General features: G+C 39.6%; 2 protein-coding genes across 22 annotated transcripts in view; one reads left to right on the forward strand and one right to left on the reverse strand.

The window, feature by feature from the left end:
- MBNL2 (muscleblind like splicing regulator 2) overlaps window positions 1-19209 on the forward strand; it is a 397414-nt gene that overhangs the window by 272482 nt on the left and 105723 nt on the right. For all 21 annotated transcript variants that reach the window (XM_074021290.1, XM_065533403.1, XM_074021292.1 and 18 more), the window contains one exon: window positions 4102-4878. In XM_074021290.1, the coding sequence (XP_073877391.1) occupies window positions 4705-4878 (174 nt within the window). In that variant the 5' untranslated portion in view covers window positions 4102-4704. The remainder of the gene's footprint in view (window positions 1-4101; window positions 4879-19209) is intronic.
- Window positions 1-19209, reverse strand: part of LOC141408934 (uncharacterized) — a 198970-nt gene that overhangs the window by 35664 nt on the left and 144097 nt on the right. The window lies entirely within an intron of this gene.

A 19209-nucleotide genomic window follows, 5' to 3' on the forward strand; every position in this document is an offset into this window, starting at 1 on the left:
CCGTCCTCTACGTTCCCTCCCCTCACCCCCCAAACTCCCAGCAGGCTCTTGTATGTGATGTTCCCCTCTCTGTGTCCGTGTGTTCTCAATGTTTAACTTCTACTTATGAGTGAGAACATGCAGTATTTGGTTTTTTGTTCCGGTGTTAGTTTGCTGAGGATGATCGCTTCTAGCTTTATGCATGTCCCTGCAAAGGACGTGATCTCATTCCGCTGCATAGTATTCCATGGTGTATATGTACCACATTTTCTTTATCCACTCTATTATTGATGGGCATTTGGGTTGATTCCATGTCTTTGCTATTGTAAATAGTGCTGCAATAAACATAGGTGTGCATGTGTCTTTACAGTGGAATGATTTATATTCCTTTGGGTATATATACCCAGTAATGAGACTGTTGGGCCAAATGGTATTTCTGGTTCTAGATCCTTGAGGAATCACCATACTGTCTTCCACAATGGTTGAACTCATTTATATTCCCACCGACAGTGTAAAAGCATTCCTATTTCTCCGCAGCCTCGCCAGTATCTATTATTTCCTGACGTTTTAATAATCACCATTCTGACTGACATGAGATGGTATCTCATTGTGGTTTTGATTTGCGTTTTTCTGATGATCAGTGATGTTGAGCTTTTTTTTCATGTTTGTTGGCTATGTAAATGTCTTCTTTTGAGAAGTGTCTGTTCATATCCATTGCCCTTTTCATATCCTTTGTATGTTCATATCACTTTTTGATAGGATTTTTTTTCTTGTAAATTTATTTAAGTTCCTTGTAGATTCTGGATATTAGACCTTTGTCAGTTGGATAGATTGCAAAAATTTTCTCCCATTCTGTAGGTTGCCCATTCACTCTGATGATAGCTTCTTTTGCTGTGCAGAAGCTCTTTAGGTTAATTAGATCCCGTTTGTCAATTTTGGCTTTTGTTGCAATTGCTTTTGGTGTTTCTGTCATGAAGTCTTTGCCCATGTCTATGTCCTGAATGGTATTGCCTAGGTTTTCTTCTAGGGTTTTTTATGGTTTGGGTTTTAAATTTAAGTCTTTAATCCATCTTGAGTTAATTTTTGTATAAGGTGTAAGGAAGGCCATCCCGGCCTTTAAAAGCCAGTTTATCTTAAAGACAAATAGGGCATGATCTCACTTAGAGGTTTTAAGTGTTCTCACAATTAAAAAATGCTAAGTATGCATATGTTAATTAGCTCAATTTAGCTATTCCACAATGCATACATATTTCAAAATATCATTTGTACATAATCTATACAATTTTTGTCAATTCAAATAAATACTTAATTTTAAGCAAGTGTATCTTGGTAGAGTCTGATCATCTGAATTCTAGTGGGATTTTCACAGTAAGTTGAAATGGGGATTCTCCCAGGGGGAAAAAATGTATTTCTTCCAGGGGGAATGGAAAAGGCTTCTTACCTGTAAGTAAGAATAAAAATGTGCAGCATTCACTGAACTGCTTTGGAAACATAGCTCCTGGGGAACTTTTAGGAACATCTGAGTAATTATTCATGCCATGTATGCAACAGTACCTATGTTTACCTCTTTCTTTTCCTTCATGGGAGCCCCTGGGAGAGACTCTGCTGCCTTTGAGGTTGAGCATCTACCTTGGGGCCTGCTACTGAGGACTTGGGGACTCTATGTAATATTTTTCAAACACTTAAGTGTGTTCAGCGCATCATTTGAAATACCCTTGTCATTCGTGCCTCATCTCCCTTGGTGCAGGCAGAAATGTGTCCTTGTCCCTTGCTTTCCTCATCCTTTGTTCTCCATGGGAGCCAGAGGTACAGGTTGAGGTAATAAAGATACAAGTCCAGGCTGGTCTATGAAACCCAACCCATATTAAATTTGGTTATTAAACTCATCTTCTTAAGCTCCCTAGCTTAAGCTCGCTGATATTAGCTTCTGTGAACACAACGTTGCCAAACAGACTTGCAGGAGCCTGCCTGGATCCCTCAAATATTTTATAATTGAAGTTTGCTATGTGTCATAGCTTTCAAGATTGCCAACTTCCTTAAATGCACATGCAATTAGAACTCATGCAAACACTTTTATTCAAATGTAAAATAATTATTGGGATGAAGTAGCATTTCCTATCAGTCCCAAGAGATGTCCTGCTTAAATAAATGTTCCATCATCAGATAAGCTTGAGACACCATTGTAGCTTCTCCCTTATAAGGGACCCATCAGACACAGCAGCCAAGAAAAGCCCTGTGGCAGGCCGGATGCGGTGCTCATGTCTGCAATCCCAACATTTTAGGAGGCCAAGGTGGGTGGATCACCTGAGGCGAGGAGTTTGAAAACAGCCTGGACAACACGGTGAAAACCCCACCTCTACTAAAAATACAAAAGTTATCTGGGCATGGTGGTAGGCACCAGTAATCCCAGCTACTGGGGAGCTGAGGCAGGAGAATCACTTGAACTCAGGAGGCGGAGGTTGCAGTAACCCAAGACCACACCACTGCACTCCAGCCCGGGCGACAAGATGAAACTCTGTCTCAAAGAAAAAAGAAAAAAAAAAAAAAAAAGAATAAAAAAGCCCAAATGCAAGAAAGCTCGTCTGGCTTGGTTTACCCAGGGTTAAATAAACTTAATTGATTTGGGGACATAATTTTTCAGGGAACACTTGTGAACCACTTAAAAATTATTGCTCTCTGGGCTGGGCACGGGTGGCTCACGCCTGTAATCTCAGCACTTTGGGAGACAGAGGTGAGTGGATCACCTGAGGTCAGGAGTTCGAAACCAGCCTGGTCAACATGATGAAACCACGAAACCCTGTCTCTACTAAAAATACAAAAATTAGCCAGGCGTGGTGTCAGACACCTGTAGTCTCAGCTACTTGGGAGGCTGAGGCACAAGAACCATTTAAACCCAGGAGGCAGAGATTGCAGTGAGCCAAGTTTGCACTACTGCACTCCAGCCTGGGTGACAGAGAAAGACTCCATCTCAAACAAAAAAAAAAAAAAAAAATGTATATATATATATATATATATATATAGCTCTCTGAACTTATTTGGTACCTGCCAATTTAAAATAATCTACTTCCAGTCTTCATTAAGTTCTTCTCAGGTATAAATTTTTTAGAAAGACATCAAGGCTCAGCAAGTATGTAAGGTCATTTGTGGCATATCCAGTTCATGAAAATAATCAACTTCTGGACTTTAGTCCTTTATTCATGCTTATCCCAGTAACTGTAATTTAATGTTCAATGATTTCATAACCCTTGAAAAAGTTAAAAGAAACTGAAGGTGCTTATTTTAGACATCTGAACTTACTGACTATATTTTTGTTGTAGCCATGTGTTTTAACTCCAGCATTCCATACTACAGAGCGTTTTTAGATTATGACTCAGTTAAAAACTAAACTGAACTCAACTAAAACTAATTTACATTCCTGGCATTTAGTCATCAGTTAAATTGGTCAATATATATTTCTTGAGGGTCTAATATACACCATAGACTAAGGCACTGGGAATACAGAAATGAAAACTACAAAGAATAGTCTTTGCCCCGTGAATGCTTGCAGTGTAAATAGGAAGATAAACATTAGGTAAGTCATGGAGGAGAGGAAATATTAAGACACCTGAGAAAAAATATCAAGAGGATCCTACCTACCCATCTCTAAGTCCACATCTCTGTAAACTAGGAAGAACATAAAGAAGAAAGAGCCCACACTTCATCCAAAATGACAATATCTTTATTACATAGGAGGGACACATCCCAAATAATTGTTTATAGCACTCCCAACAATAAAATCAATGGCCTAAATGTGAAATTAATTGGAAGCCACAGTCCTAATACACTGTTTTGGCGATTAAGCACATTAGATGGGATTGTTTCAGAAGGCCTAATTATTGTGTCTGCCACACTCATCTGTTTGAGTCATTCCTAACTTTTGGACTGCTGCCTAGACAATTCTGCAATACGGTTTCCGTTGCGTATTCTTTTTTTTTTTCTTTAATGCATAACTTTTCTCACTATATTCAAAGCTCAAAGCTCTAAACCGTGCTTTTGCAAATTCTAGATAAGAGTTCAAAAGTTCGTTGGAGTGTTGATTCATTGAGTTTGCATAAAGGTTGATATTTCATTTCTGTTTTGCAGGTTTATCATTTAGAAGTGCCTGTGTGAAGTCACTTTTGCTGGAAACTGCAGCCTGGGAGCTTTCTTTGTATTCACATCTCGCTCTTCTGTCAAGTACACTTTACCCTGACCTTATGAGTGGATGAAGATACCTCAGTTGTCTGACTTTGCCAATTGCTTAATTTCAGAATTCAAAAAGGGGGAAGAAAAACATCCTGCTAAAATATGAACATCTGAGTGTCTTATTTTCTAACATCGTCAATAGCTGTGAGCGTCAGCATTAAATATTCTCCCAAGGAGTGCCATGAAATTGAAGTCACTTTATTAAAAACAGGTGTATCTGCAAAACAGCCAAGAGACTCAGACGTTGAAAGCCAGAGATGACACTGAGCGTGCTTTTATTGTGGCCCGCCATCTTCAAGTGGGACATGTTGATTGATGAGTGATTGCCTGTCCATAAACTTTCTCATCATCCTGTTCCCTGGATTGGACTTCACTAAGCAATTTATCACTCACCTTCAGACTTACATGTGGGAGTTTTCACAACAGTAGTTTTGGAATCATTAGAACTTGGATTGATTTCATCATTTAACAGAAACAAACAGCCCAAATTACTTTATCACCATGGCTTTGAACGTTGCCCCAGTCAGAGATACAAAATGGCTGACATTAGAAGTCTGCAGACAGTTTCAAAGAGGAACATGCTCACGCTCCGATGAAGAATGCAAATTTGCTCATCCCCCCAAAAGTTGTCAGGTTGAAAATGGAAGAGTAATTGCCTGCTTTGATTCCCTAAAGGTAAGAGAATGCGTTTTATGTGTCATTTCAATACCACATTGGACTTGCAAGCAGAAGGCTTTTCATTGCACTTTTACAGAAGTTTAAAAATTGCTTTTAGATTCTGTTTTCTTGTTTGTGGTGACTGTTGGGAGATTTTCACTCAAATTTTTTCATATCAGGCATATATAAATTTTTTACATACCCATGTTTAAATTAAAAATACATGATGATGTATTTCTGGCCTGGCATGACATTCATGTACCCAAGAGTTTTAAATCAAAGTCTGGCTTGTGACAACTGAAGATAAATATTTTATCAACATTTGATCTTCTGGAGGTTATATAAAGGTGAAGAAATTGAATGTGTCACTTTTAAGTGCCAGTTATTCTGACTTAGCTCTTGAAGAGTTTTCTATTCTTATGGCTTTTTTTTTTTCCTTGACCGAGTACTTCCTAAAACCCTTCTTTGAAAATGTGTCACGGCTAACAGAAATTATTAAGTACACATTCAATACTCAATACTTGAGAATCTACTTCATGTGAGTTATATGACAAAAGAAACTAAAGTGATTCAGATGGCTCCCTTGATGAGCTTACTCTCTGGCAGGGAAAATACAGTATATCAGTAAGTATCTACAATGCAAGAAGAAGGGGACACATGCCTTGTGGGAGGAACAGACAGTGAACACATTTCTATGGAGTCCATAGAAGAGAGCTGGCTTCCAACAGACTGTTTCAAGACATGTTTTTGGAGATTCAAGGCATCTGAGTCGTATACTGATTTGGGTGGAGTTAGGAAGATAGAGAGAATTTAATGAAAGATCTAGAAGTGGCATGAGTTTTAACCCATAATGCTGTGGAGTGTATTCAGCCCTAACATTATGAATCTGAGATTGTCTAGGGCAGTCCTACAGGCATAATAATATTGTTTCCAGGAGCAATAAATAAGGCACATAGATTAAAAGAGCTCAGTGTTTACATCTCTGCAAGACTTCAGTAAGTTTAAGTTTAAGAAAATTGTTTATCAATGCTCTTGACATGATTTGAGAAATTACACAGCTGTTAGTTTACAAAATAGTGACCCTAGCCTATTCCTGAGTGTTAAAGAGACTGAGTTGTCCTTTAGGACAATTTTCTCTTAAGTAAAAAATTATGTCTTGTAAGACATAAGTCAAAATTTATAATTCTTATAAGACTTCAAACTATATATTTAAATTTTAATATCTCTTAAAGGGAAAATTTGTCAATACACTCAAAGCAGGAAAATGTATTTCTGACCCAACGAAAAAGTCTTTTAAGGGTAAAATTTTGACAAAATAGATCTGTAATCTACATCAATACCTACTCCCATTTTATTCCTTTTTATCATAAAATGCTTATTAGACTAGACTTTAAAATGATGAATTGTTTTGCCTAAAATGGAAATGAATAGATGGATAAATCACAATTCATATAAACTATAACAGTACAAGCATGGTTATATATATTTTGCCTTTAGTCAAAAAAGTAAACCAAGTCTGTATTTGCCTCTATGATTATCAGCAATAGAAACATTCACTATGAAAAAGCAGTGCAGGCCAGGCACGGTGGCTCATGCCTGTAATCCCAGCACTTTCAGAGGCTGAGGTGGGCGGATCATGAGGTCAGGAGTTCGAGACCAGCCTGGTCAGCATGGTGAAACCCTGTCTTTACTAAAATACAAAAAATTAGCAGGGCATGGTGATGCGTGCCCGTAATCCCAGTTACTTGGAAGGCTGAGGCAGGAGAATCACTTGAACCTAGGAGGCGGAGGTTACAGTGAACCGAGATTGCACCCCTACACTCCAGCCTGGGTGATAGAGCGAGACTCTGTCTCAAAAAAAAAAAAAAAAAAAAAAGCAGTGTAGATTTAAAACTAGATCATAAAAGCTTCAAGATATGAAAACAGGTCAGTGATGATAAATTAATTTTTCAGGTCATCCCCAATTTTTCCATCTTATTAATCCAAGCCTTCTCCAGTTGGATATTTAATATTAAACATCACATTTTTTGCCAGTTTTTTAAAAACCTTATATTCTTTAATGTAATTAGAGAAATATGGGGAAAATAATTCCTGACCTATTAAGGCCAAGTATTTCATGAATATCAACTAGGCAACAACGCCTTGATCCTTGCTATTCACCACATCACTGTGGATTCACTGGGACCACAATTGTTTGAGGAATCCAGCCCCCAGAATAAAGGGTCATGAACCATTTGTTTAGCATAAAAACGTGAGCCAAGTTGTGAGAATGTTGACCACCACTCAAGTAAAAAAAGGCTGTACAAATCATTTTCAGAAGTGCCTGGTGGAACCTTTTTGAGGTGTTGAAGCATAGTTATAGAGTGCCTCAAGTTATCAGTTCCCTTTCAGATTGTAAAATTTCAGGTTATTTAATGAGTGCAACATTATATATTTTTAAAACTGTCCAGCTGAAAAGAATGTGAAAACGGCCCACAGGCACGGGGTGAAATAGATCTGAGTCTAAATACCTGCTCAACTACTTCCCAGCCTTGGGTGTGTCATTTATGACTTTTTGACTTGGTTTCCTCATCAGTAAAAGGAGGATATTCAGCAGAGAAACTGGCTGAAGTAAGCACGGTCTGTAGCAACACGCTGGCAGATTCACCTTACAAGGTTCATGTGAGGATTGCAAACTCTTTCCACAAGACAGACCAATCAGAAAAGCACTCAAAAAATAGTAGCTAAAAAGAAAAATAATGACAATGATAATGATGAAGCTGTTTAACTTTATTTCATAATCAATTAAAAAAAAATGTTGCTCAGTGTGCAACAGAGAGAACTCAGTGTGCAATTGAAACCAGTGTGCAATAGAGAGAAGCAGCAAGGGCTTTGAAATCAGATGGACCAGGGCTTGACTAAGCCTGGCTGGGACCTAGGCAAGCTTCATCACTTGGGACGAGTTATTTTACCTCGTTGGCTTCAGTTTTCTCTTACATAAAATCGATCTAATTCCCACTTCATAAGGTTACTTCAAAGACTACCTGACCTGTGGCATCCCACATACTTAGCCCAGGGCTGAACAAGTTAGGACCTGGCAATGTTAGTTTCTTTCCCTTCGTAATAAAGTATCCCAGGATAGCCCTTGATTTTGATGACTAGCTTTAAAGGCAAGATCTTGTGCCCAACTCTTTACAAGTCCAAACGTTTAAGAATCAACTGTGTGAATGACAGTACCTCAATTATACAAATTAGCCATGACAAGAAAAAAGATTTGGGGGACACAATATTTTTGTTATTTATTACCAGATATTTTGTGCAAACACTGTGAAGTATTTATTTATAACTGTGAAAGGAATCTATGTTGGACTGCCAGTATGGGGACAAGTCAATCTGAGTCTCTTTTATTGTTGTTATATGTTATTTACAAATATGAGTAAACTTTTCCATAAGTATGTACTAAATTTGTTGGTGGAAAGTGATTTGCTGAGCTCTTTGGCATGAGAATTATACATATATAAATGCATTTATAGAAGACATTTTGGAAAATATAGTACAGTTCTTACTGTGAAATTTGTGCGTTTTTCACATACCTTGTTGTTGTATTTTATGTAAAACACTGAGCATGGAAGCAGCTGTGATTTTTTTTGGCAGTTTCAGTATTATTATGAACAGTAGACTTTGTTTAACGATTTTTCTGAAAGGCCAGGTCACATTCCAGAATGCTGTGTTCCACAACTTAGGTTAACTTGACAAAATGCAAACTGTTTTATGAGCAATCGTCTCCCTTGGAGCAGAGGCCTTGACCACGTTAACCATGTCTCTGATGCTTTTATGATCCATGAAACGCTTTCTCTCATAGCTAAAATGTTTGAGATTTTTCTTTCCAGATTCTTTTTTCCTATAATTGATAGGAATTAATCTGAACCATTTGGTAAATTGAACATCAGGAAGGGAGCACATAAAGTAACAATAATGCTTATTAAGACTAAAAGTGTCAGTATTTACCCCTTTCAGGAAGTATTTATTTGCTTAAACATTTGAATTCGCACTCAGCTTTAAAAAGGGACACAACTTTAAAAATAGGATTGCTAATTTTGGTTAAAAACACTCAGAGTATGGGGGAAAATTGTTTAGACAATTTTTAGAAATTTAGACGTAATCTTTTGTAATAAAAATTTATTTCCAGTACAGTGAGATCCTTTTTAACACCTGCATCAGATGATGTCACTCCTCTGTTCAGGATCTGTCAGTGGCTTCTCACCACAGTCAGAGTAAAGAGCAACACTGCAAAGGCTGCCTAGGCCCTGTGAGATCTGCTTCCCCCTCCTGCCACCTGACTTCATTTCTATCGCCACCACCCCCTCCAACCCACTCCAGCATCTTTGCTGTCCCCTGAATATGCCAAGTAGGCTTTGCCTTAGGGCATCTGCACTTGCTCTTTCCTCTGTTTGGAATACTCTTGCCTCAGCCACACAAACAGCATGTTTCCTGGTTTCCTTAAGGTTTCTGATTAAAAATGCCAATTTGTGAATGAAGCCTTTCTGCCATCTTATTTCAAATTGTAATTCTGCCATTGCTGGGATCCCACTTCTTTCTTACCTGGCTTTACTGCTCCCCCAACACCAGCATTTGATATGAGAGATGCTAATTTGTTTATTGGTTTATTATCTGTCTCCCTCCTCCACTCTGCTAGAATATAAGCTCTATGTGGATAGGGACTGTGTCTGTTGTGATCACTCTTGTGTTCCTGGAACCCAGAACAGTGTCTCATACATAATAGATACTCAATAAATATTTGTTGAATTGCATGTTCTCCATGTTCATCAGGAAAGTTTTCAAGCCTCTCAGATAGGGCTGCTGGATTTGATTGTACAGGGGTGCACTGCACTCTAGGGGCACCTTTCTTATCACAGTCTATGTGATTGACACCCCCTGGAGTTGTGCAGTGGAAAACCTGTATAGCCATGTGCTGTTGCCCTGGGGTCAGTATCCAGATTTCAAAATCAGGGAGTTCTGTGTAGGAATTTCAAGGCACAGGTGTGACTCTGAAAGTATAATACAACATTGACAAATTTTCAAGTAAATAATTTGATTTCCTCTTCAGGGTAATTCAAGCTGCATATGATACAGAAACTACTTTTTTTCTACCCTCGTTGTCTGTCTAAATTTCAAAGATGTGAAGTGGAAGTTGCTCATTTGCCTATGGGATGCTGTCTATAAGTTAGCTGATGGCAATATGTAATTTGCCAAGACTTTAAGTTCATGTTCTTAAATTGCTGTTGGACTCCTTAATAGCCGTGAATTCTTTGCAGACAGAAATTGTTTGAGTATTTTCTCAATGATTAATTTTGGCCGGATTTGCAAATATAACCTCAGACAATTTTTTTATTATCAATAGTCATCATTGTAGTAACATAGAGCCTACTATATGCCAGGTACTTTTCATGCATTATTTATTCCAATAACTCTGTCAGGTAAATATGATTAAATCACCCTTATAGATGTGGACGCAGGTTCAAAAATTTAAGTAGCTCACTTGTGACTACCAAACTCATGAATGATGGAGAAGGGGCCTGACTCCAGGTAAGTGTGGCTCCTAGCCAGCACTATGCATTCCCTTCTTGTAACTGCTCTTACTGAATAAGTCACTGAGGTGGTTAATTCCAAAATTCTTAATAGCTTAATAATATTCATGTTTAACAAGATTAGCATGTTGAGGAGATCCAAAAAAAATTCTAGGCCAAGTGCAGTGACTCACACCTGTAGTCCCAGCACTTTGGGAGGCAAAGGCAAGAGGATTCCTTGAGCCTGGGAGGTCAAGACCAGCCTGGGCAACATAGTGAGACCCCATCTCTACAAACAAATTTTAAAAATTAGCCAGTTCTGGTGGCATGCACTTGTGATCCCAGCTACTTGGGAGGCTGAGGCAGGAGGATTGTTGAGCCCAGGAGGTTGAGGTTGTAGTGAGCCATGATTGCGCCACTGTACTCCAGCCTTGGGGACACAGCAAGACTTCATCTCAAAAAAAAAAAAAAAAGTCAAAAACCATTCTAAAATAGAAGCTCCCAGGAGTAAACCTGTTTAGATAGCAGAAATTTCAATCTTTAAAAGACAGAGACACTGCAAGAGAAAGTAAGGCATATGTTGTATTTGTTTGTTTGTGTCTGTCTATAAATATTATACCATCACCTACTAAATCTCTGTAACAAAAATGGTTTTTGTCCAAGGCATTGTTGGTGTGTGTGTGCCCATGTGATTCTGAAATGCATAAGTCAGTTTTAGAATGTAACGGAGCACAGGCAGGTTCATGCTTCAAGATTCTTGGACCCACCAATTGTATTTTCTGAAAACAAGCCCATCTCTTTCATTTGACTTCAGCTGTTCTGGGTATATCAACCACTTCCCCTGTGCACCCTCTCTGGACACTATTCAGACTTCATATCATAGTTTACTCCTGGAAATCCATGCCCAGTGAGAGCCCAGAAGCTTCTGAAAGATGGGATTGTGTCTTACTTATTGTCATGCCCCAGCACCTAGCATGGCATCTGGCACAGAGCGGAAGTACAGTCATCCCCAGAGAGTGCAGACATGAACAAAGAAACCCTTACAACTTTTCCAGATGGACCTAGTGCTGCTCCATCAGTGATCTCCAGACCAAAACCTTCCTTGTATGTTGTTCACCATTTCCTTTAACATCTCTGTTTCATTTTGCAGTTTGGTTATTCGAGGAGAATTCTCTCCTGCTACTTTTTGCCTGTGTTATTTTCCTAGTTCTTTCACCACGCTCAACGCCCTTCCTACTTTCCCTCTAATGCCACCTCTTCCTCCCCTTGTTCCCTCAGTATGGATGCTCCCCAAGACTCAGGATCAGCTTTTCCTAGTTCAGGTTCAGCCATCAGCTCTGAAAGCTCATCTGCTTTTATGCATTCATTTCCCACCTCTTTGCCAATGAATCCCAAATCTGGGTGTGTGCCCTCACTTGCCACCACCGTGGCTCCAACTACCTACTGAACATTCCCATCTGAATGGCCCTTTGTCACCTCCAGTGCCACATCTCTAAATCCAAACTCTTGCCTTCCTACTGCAATCCACCCCCACCCCTGAGTGCCTTGTTCCCCAGGCATAAAACCTGACCACTATGGCCCAAACTCTTGGTCCTTTCTTTTTTGTTGTGGTTTTTCAGGTTGTAGGGAAGTATAATACCTTTAAGAATTAATCAAAACTAAGAAATCTTTACCCAGAAAACTATCCATACTTACAGACTATTACAAACAATCTGCAGGGTTTCATGTTTGCTTCTAGAAATTATCTATACATTGCAAGTTAAGAAATCTTCATCTTAAGAGAAGTCTGAAACATTTAAGAAGGCCTGAGGGTCTTTAAAAAAAACCTTTGAGTTAGTTTACAAATTTGCCCAGAGTCAAGATTAGCACCAAATTCCTCCCAATACCCAAGATATTCTGTGCTAAGGAAGGAGAAACATGCAGCTTTCAGGATAAAAGCAGAACCATGACTCCCTAAGAGCAGGTGGGATCAGTTTCAGTGCTTTGAGTAAGCAAAGAAATGAGGATTTTCAGGGCGTCAGGCACCTCCAAATGTCTCACTTAGGGAAGGCACATATGCGCCATAGAGAAAGTCCTTTTCCTGGAGAGAAAGCCACTTTCCTGGAGACAGCGTCCTCCAGCAAGATGCCTACATTCTAGCCCATTTTACAATTTAGAGTTAGACAAAATCATCTCTCTTTCAGTTTCCTAAGGCCGTCGTACAAAGTACCACAAACTGTGTAGTTTAAAACACCTGAAATGTGTTCTTTCTCATATCTGGAGGCCAGAAGTCTGAAATCAAAGTGCTGATAGGGCCACACTCCCTCTGAAGCCCCTGGGGTTGGGGAAGTTGGGGGAAAGGGATGGGAACCAATTCTTGCCTCTTTCGGCTTTTGGTAGCGCTGTTTCTTGGCTCATGGCAGCCTCACTCCAATCTCTACCTCCCTCTTCAGATGGCCATCTTCCTGTGTGTCTCCCTTCAAATCATCTTCCTGGTGTTTGAGTCTGTGGTCAAATTTCTCCTTCTTATAAGGACATCGGTTATATTGGGTGAAGGCCCCACCCTTCTTTGGTATGACCTCATCTTAAATTACATCTGCAACTACCCTATTTCCAAATAAAGTCACATTCTGAGGAACTGGGGGTTAGGACTTCAACATATATTTTGGGGGAACACAATTCAACCCATTAAAATAATATATACACCTAGAAAACATCAGAAATCCAACACTGTAGTCTAATTCAATTCTGATGATTGGATTTGGCAAGAGAGAGGAGGCTTGCAAAACTCCAGAGGGTCTTTGGTACTGAATCTAAGAAGGAATGATGACAAACTGGCGTTCCATGATTACAACATTCTTTGGTTAAAACATGTACAAATAATTCATGGAGAAAAATAGCAACATTGATTTTCACCTCTAAATGAATGGAATACAATATCAATGTTTATTTTCATTGTATTTTTTATAGTTAGGTTTATTACTCATTTTGCTTTGGGCAGTGATGCTAACTTTTGTTAGTCAGTGTATCGGTTCTTATGAAACCATTCATTATTAAGGCTTAAGGAGAAAGAAATATTTATGTTACAGGATTTGTTTAATATTCTATTCTTTTTAAAAATGAAAATAACATTTTGTCAGTACCTTTCTTTCAGTCAGACTTTTGTTTATATTTTAGGATTCGAAAAAAATGACACAATAGGAAGCAAAGATTTAAAATTAAAAGCCCTGGCCTGGGAATCTGCATCTGAGCCCTGCCTTTGTCACATGTAACTTTGTATCATTTCGCCTCTCTGGGATCCAAGTGTCTCACTAGCAAATATTCTTTAGCTCACTCATTCATTCATTCATTCATTCATTCATTCTCTCATTAACTAAACAAAAGGGGGCAAATAAAAAGGAACCAGGAAGGTGATATGAACAAATGACTCAGCTCTCCGTGTTGGAGAGACTCAGGAATTGCTGGAGACAGCAGAAAATTCAGTGAGGAGCTCATGACCCCTTTAACGACAGCAGCTGCTACTCAGCAATAGACAGCTGTTGCTTGCCTTGTGATAATCTGAATAATTGTTAAAGAGAAACAGAAATTCAAATTTTGATGTGATGTTTCCCAATTTCTGAATCTTGGCAATCAATTAAAATCTTTTTAAACCTTAGAGTCCAAATAAAACACATCTTCAGGATGGATTCAGCCAGTAGATTGCCATATTTAACCTCTAAAATAAACAAATAAATATTGATTAGGTGCTCCTAAACACTGGGAATATAACAGCATAGATTGCTTCTTCTATCAATAGAGATCACTGAAGGCACAGTGAATTTATCAACTGCTCTTAATCATCCTTGAAAGACTGTATTCACACTGATTTGGTGATTCACTCTCATCTGGTTTTCCCCTCACCTCATTGGCCAGTCCTCTGCCTCCCTTCCTGAATCTTTTTCCTTCTGACCTCTAAATATTGGACTCTCTCCAGACTTAGTCCTTGAACATCTTCTCTACACATCCATGGTGGCACCTTACTCTTCTTAGAACTCACCAAACACGTTCTTGCCTTAAAGCCTTTGCACTTGCTGGGGCAGCCACCAGAATACTTGGCCTGCCAGATGTCTTTATCCAATCCAACGACCATAAACATTTCTAGATGCTGAATATTTCTTAATTTCTATCTCAGCCCTGATTTCTCTCCTTAACTCTAGTCTTATGTATTCAACTGCTTATCTGACATATCTACTTGGATATTTATTTAATGACATCTCAAATTTAATGTGTCTACTAATAACTTTTTAATTCCCCACTCAACCTACTGTTCTCATTGGAATAGTTCTCAGTAGATGGTGCCATTCCTTCGGTGGATCAGATCAAACACCTTGAAACCCACCTTCATTCTCCTCTTGTTATTGCTGCCATATCCAATCCATTATAAGTCCTATTCTGTCTGTCTTCAAAACAGACCCTAAATTAAAGCACTTTTCATCATTTCTATCATGACCACTCCAGTCCAAACCACCATTGTGTCTCATATGGACTATTATAGTAGCCTGCTAGCTCTCACTTCTCTACTCTAGCACTCAGCGATCCTTTTAAAACATAAGTCACAGCATGCCAGTCTCTTGCTCAAAATCTTCCAGTAGTTCCCATTTCATTTATGAAATTCAAAGTCCCTTAAGGCCCTATGTGATGTTTCACCTGTTGCATTTCTGGCCCCACAGATCAGCCACCTGCTCCCCCGCCTGCTGCACTGTGCTGCAGCCACACTGGCCTGTTTATTCTTCAGGGCCTTGACACTGGCTGTTCCCTCCACCTGGAATGCTCTTCTCCCAGGGAACTGCAAGCCTCAGTTCTTCATGTTAGTCTGGTCTTTGCTTAAATGTCACGTTTGCTCACAAAAGCAACCCTGGAATTATCTTTATGTGATGCTATCTACTGTGTCTCTCCACTTTCTGTTTCCTCCACTGAATGTAAGGCTGGGGGGGCAGGAACTGCCTTGTTGTATCCCTGTGCCTGGCAGCTACTGGCTGTACACCCATGCTTGCTAGTGAAGAAATGTATCCTTATATCCTAAATTTTAAGGTTCTAACTGTTCCAATAAAATTCAGATAGCTTTTCTGGCTGCTTGTTACTCAGTTTTTCCCATTAATGTACAAACAGAAAAGCATCACTGCTCAAGGCTTTATACAAAGAAGGCTCTTTGGTTTACAACTGAAAGGTGTTGCATGCTCACTCATGTTTATAGCTGTCCTAAAAGCAGGTCACATGGAGACTTGCTCACAAGTGTCAGCTAGAGCTATTACAATTCATGGATTGGCTTGTTGGGCAACTTCACCGTTCCCAAAATCTTGGCCCTAGACTGATGCTGGTGTTTGATAAAATTTTGACTAGTCTGCTCTGAAATAAGGACACTGAAATACGTTTTTCTCATTAAGGTAAATTCATTCAATTTAAAGGCTGTTTTTTTAAATTGACATATATTGTCGGGTACATAGTGATGTTTTCATGCATATAATATACAGTGATCAGATCAGGGCAATTAGCATATCCATCAAACATTTATCATTTCTTTGTGTTGGGACATTCAATATTCCAGCCATTTGAAACTATAATTTTTATATTATTTTTAATTACAGTCTACCCACAGTGATATCGAACACTAGAACTTATTCCCCCGATCTAGCTGTAATTTTCTACAAAACGTTGTTTTTTATTCCAAGATTGTTTTCTTCTTATTCTTCTAATTATTATGTTTATTTCTTTTTCTTTTTTCTTTTTTTGAGACAGAGTTTCGGTCTTGGTGCCCAGGCTGGAGTGATCTTGGCTCACTGCAACCTCCGCCTCGTGGGTTCAAGTGATTCTCCTGCCTCAGCCTTAGGAGTAGCTGGGATTACAGGCGCCCGCCACCAGGCCTGGCTAATTTTTTGTACTTTTTTTTTTTTTTTTTTTTTTTTAGTAGAGACAGGGTTTCACCATGTTGGCGGGTTGGTCTCGAACTCCTAACCTCAAGCATTCCACCCGCCTCGGCCTCCCACTGCTGGGGTTACAGCCATGAGCCATGACGCCCAGCCTTTGTTGATTTCTTTTATAAAATGATTGTCTTAGTAGGTGAGTCTTGTCGTTCTTTTTCCATAATGCCTTTACTTGACAAAAAGAAAAAGTAGGCCGGGCGCGGTGGCTCAAGCCTGTAATCCCAGCACTTTGGGAGGCCGAGGTGGGCGGATCACGAGGTCAGGAGATCGAGACCATGGTGAAACCCCGTCTCTACTAAAAATAGAAAAAATTAGCCGGGCGCAGGGGCGGGCGCCTGTAGTCCCAGCTACTCGGGAGGCTGAGGCAGGAGAATGGCGTGAACCCGGGAGGCGGAGCTTGCAGTGAGCTGAGATCCGGCCACTGCACTGCAGCCTGGGCGACAGAGCGAGACTCCTCTCAAAAAAAAAAAAAAAAAAAAAAGAAAAAGTAAATGGGCAACTCTATGTCAGTTTCCCGCTCTTTTTTATTATGTATTACTGCTTCATAAAATTCAAAGGCAGGGGTCTATCTGTCCATACTACTTGAACTGAAATCCACACCAGCAGAGTTATTCATTTGAGTCATACACACTGGAAGAGTTTTGTCATAAGAAAGTCACTGGGGGCCAGGTGCGGTGACTCACGCCTGTAATCCCAGCACTTTGGGAGGCTGAGGCGGGCGGATCACGAGGTCAGGAGATTTGGACCATCCTGGCTAACACGGTGAAATCCCGTCTCTACTAAAAATACAAAAAAATTAGCCGGGCGCGGTGGCGGGCACCTGTAGTCCCAGCTACTCGGGAGGCTGAGGCAGGAGAATGGCGTGAACCCGGGAGGCGGAGCTTGCAGTGAGCCGAGATGGCGCCGCTGCACTCCAGCCTGGGCGACAGAGCAAGACTCGTCTCAGAAAAAAAAAAAAAAAAAAAAGAAAGAAAGTCACTGTGAATCCACATGTTACCTGAGAGGACCCAAGAAGTTCCTCAAGCCTTTTTCTGTTAGCAAATGAGGACAGCTTGATCTATCAAATAAGCTAATATCCATTTGAGGGTGGGGGAGGAAAGAGCCCAACCAGGAACCTCGAGGCCTAGAATGGCTTTGTTTCAGTGCACATAATCAAGTCCCCAAGAAGCTGAGAGAAACCGGCAGAAAATGCCAAGGTCTAAACAAAGGCCAGCGGGCATGCCTCTGGGACTGGGGAGACCAGGTTTGTTCTGCAGGAGCTAGACCAATGATGAACTTCACCTATTTCACAATTTTTCCATTAACTGACCCTGCTAATACTAAATAGCGCATTCTTTCCACTTGGTTTGATTCCATTTCCTCTGGCTCAAAGATTATAGTCCGGTGTACGTTAGTCTTTCTCAGCACTATCATGACCAAGAAGAATAAAACTGATACTCCTAGAACAGATCCTCCCCTGAGCACCGACCTTTGCGATTCAGGGAATGAGTAGATACTGACATCTTTATTTGTGATCAAACTTACCTAAGCCATCTTGCCTGACCAAACAGCATTTTGGGGCTGTGACTGATGAGACCATTTTCTTATGCCTGAGGTTGTACCCACACAATATTAAGCTCTGTAGAACATGATATATTGTCAGGGGAAGGAGAAAAAGAAAATGACGTAGAGGCCTTAACCTAATTAAAGCAAAACAGAATGGCTAGATTCTACTTCAGGGATGTTTGTATTTCATTTAGATTATCATCATCTCAATGGAGCATTTCTTATTCTTAAAAAATATGTGTCTAATTTTTTACTGAATAGTGATGTGGGTGCTTAGGTACATTAGTAATCAATCTTAATATAAAAACGTATGTGTTGAAAAGTAGAATAGAATATATGGAGGCTCTTAAAAAATGACCATCTTGTCTACATCTCAAATCTCATTTGGAGGAATAGTTCAAGTGCTCCCAGCTCTTAGTAAAATCATTAATAATGACACTAAAATAAGCATTTGCATACCTGCCATGAAACTAGCCATTGACCCAGATGCTTGGGATCTAAAATTAATCAGTAGCAGCCCTCGTTGGAGGCATTTAAATCACATGACCTCTCCCCCATTCCTGCTAACTTTCGGTTGTTAACAGGAGCTGGGATAGCTGGAAAATATCAGGAAAACAGAATTCTTAATGAAGAATTCTAGTAGGTCCAGAATCTTCTGAGTGGTATGTAAAGTCAAGGAGAAAGACATTTCACTTTCTAGGGAACTTTAAATCTCTTTATTCATTTATTTATTTTGCAAATAGTCACTGAGCCACTATTAAGTGTTAAGCACTACGTTTGGTGACCAAAGAAGAGGTGGGGACCTTGCTTTCATGGACCTCACAGCCTAATGGGGGAATCTACAGTATTCCAACACAGTGGTAAAGTAAGTTAAAATGGTCAGGCCTGAAGAAACTATACGCAGACATAGCCAGCAAGACCTCAGATGTGACCGTAACCTTGCTTGATTTGCAAACATAAGCAAAACTGAACTTGAGCAATTTCTTGTAAATGCCTATGTTAAAGAATACAACTTAAACTCCAACCAGTCAGAAGTTAACAAACAAATGTGTAATTATGTAACTAGGGAATTTCCAACAGGATAGATCAAATAAGGTAACTGTATAACTGCAATCAGTCAAATATTTCCCTTCATTACTTCCATGTTTATCCTATAAAAGCCTCCCCCTTGCAATCCCTCGTGGAGCTCCCAGACCAGTTCTGGTTTGGAGCCACCCAGTTCTTGAATCACTGTTTGCTCAAATAAGCTCATTAAATTTTTACTGTGCCTCAGTTTACTCTTTAGCAGAAGTAAACAAACTAATAAAATAATCACAATT

Source organism: Macaca fascicularis, chromosome 17 (assembly GCF_037993035.2).
Source record: "Macaca fascicularis isolate 582-1 chromosome 17, T2T-MFA8v1.1".
Classification (NCBI taxonomy): domain Eukaryota; kingdom Metazoa; phylum Chordata; class Mammalia; order Primates; family Cercopithecidae; genus Macaca; species Macaca fascicularis.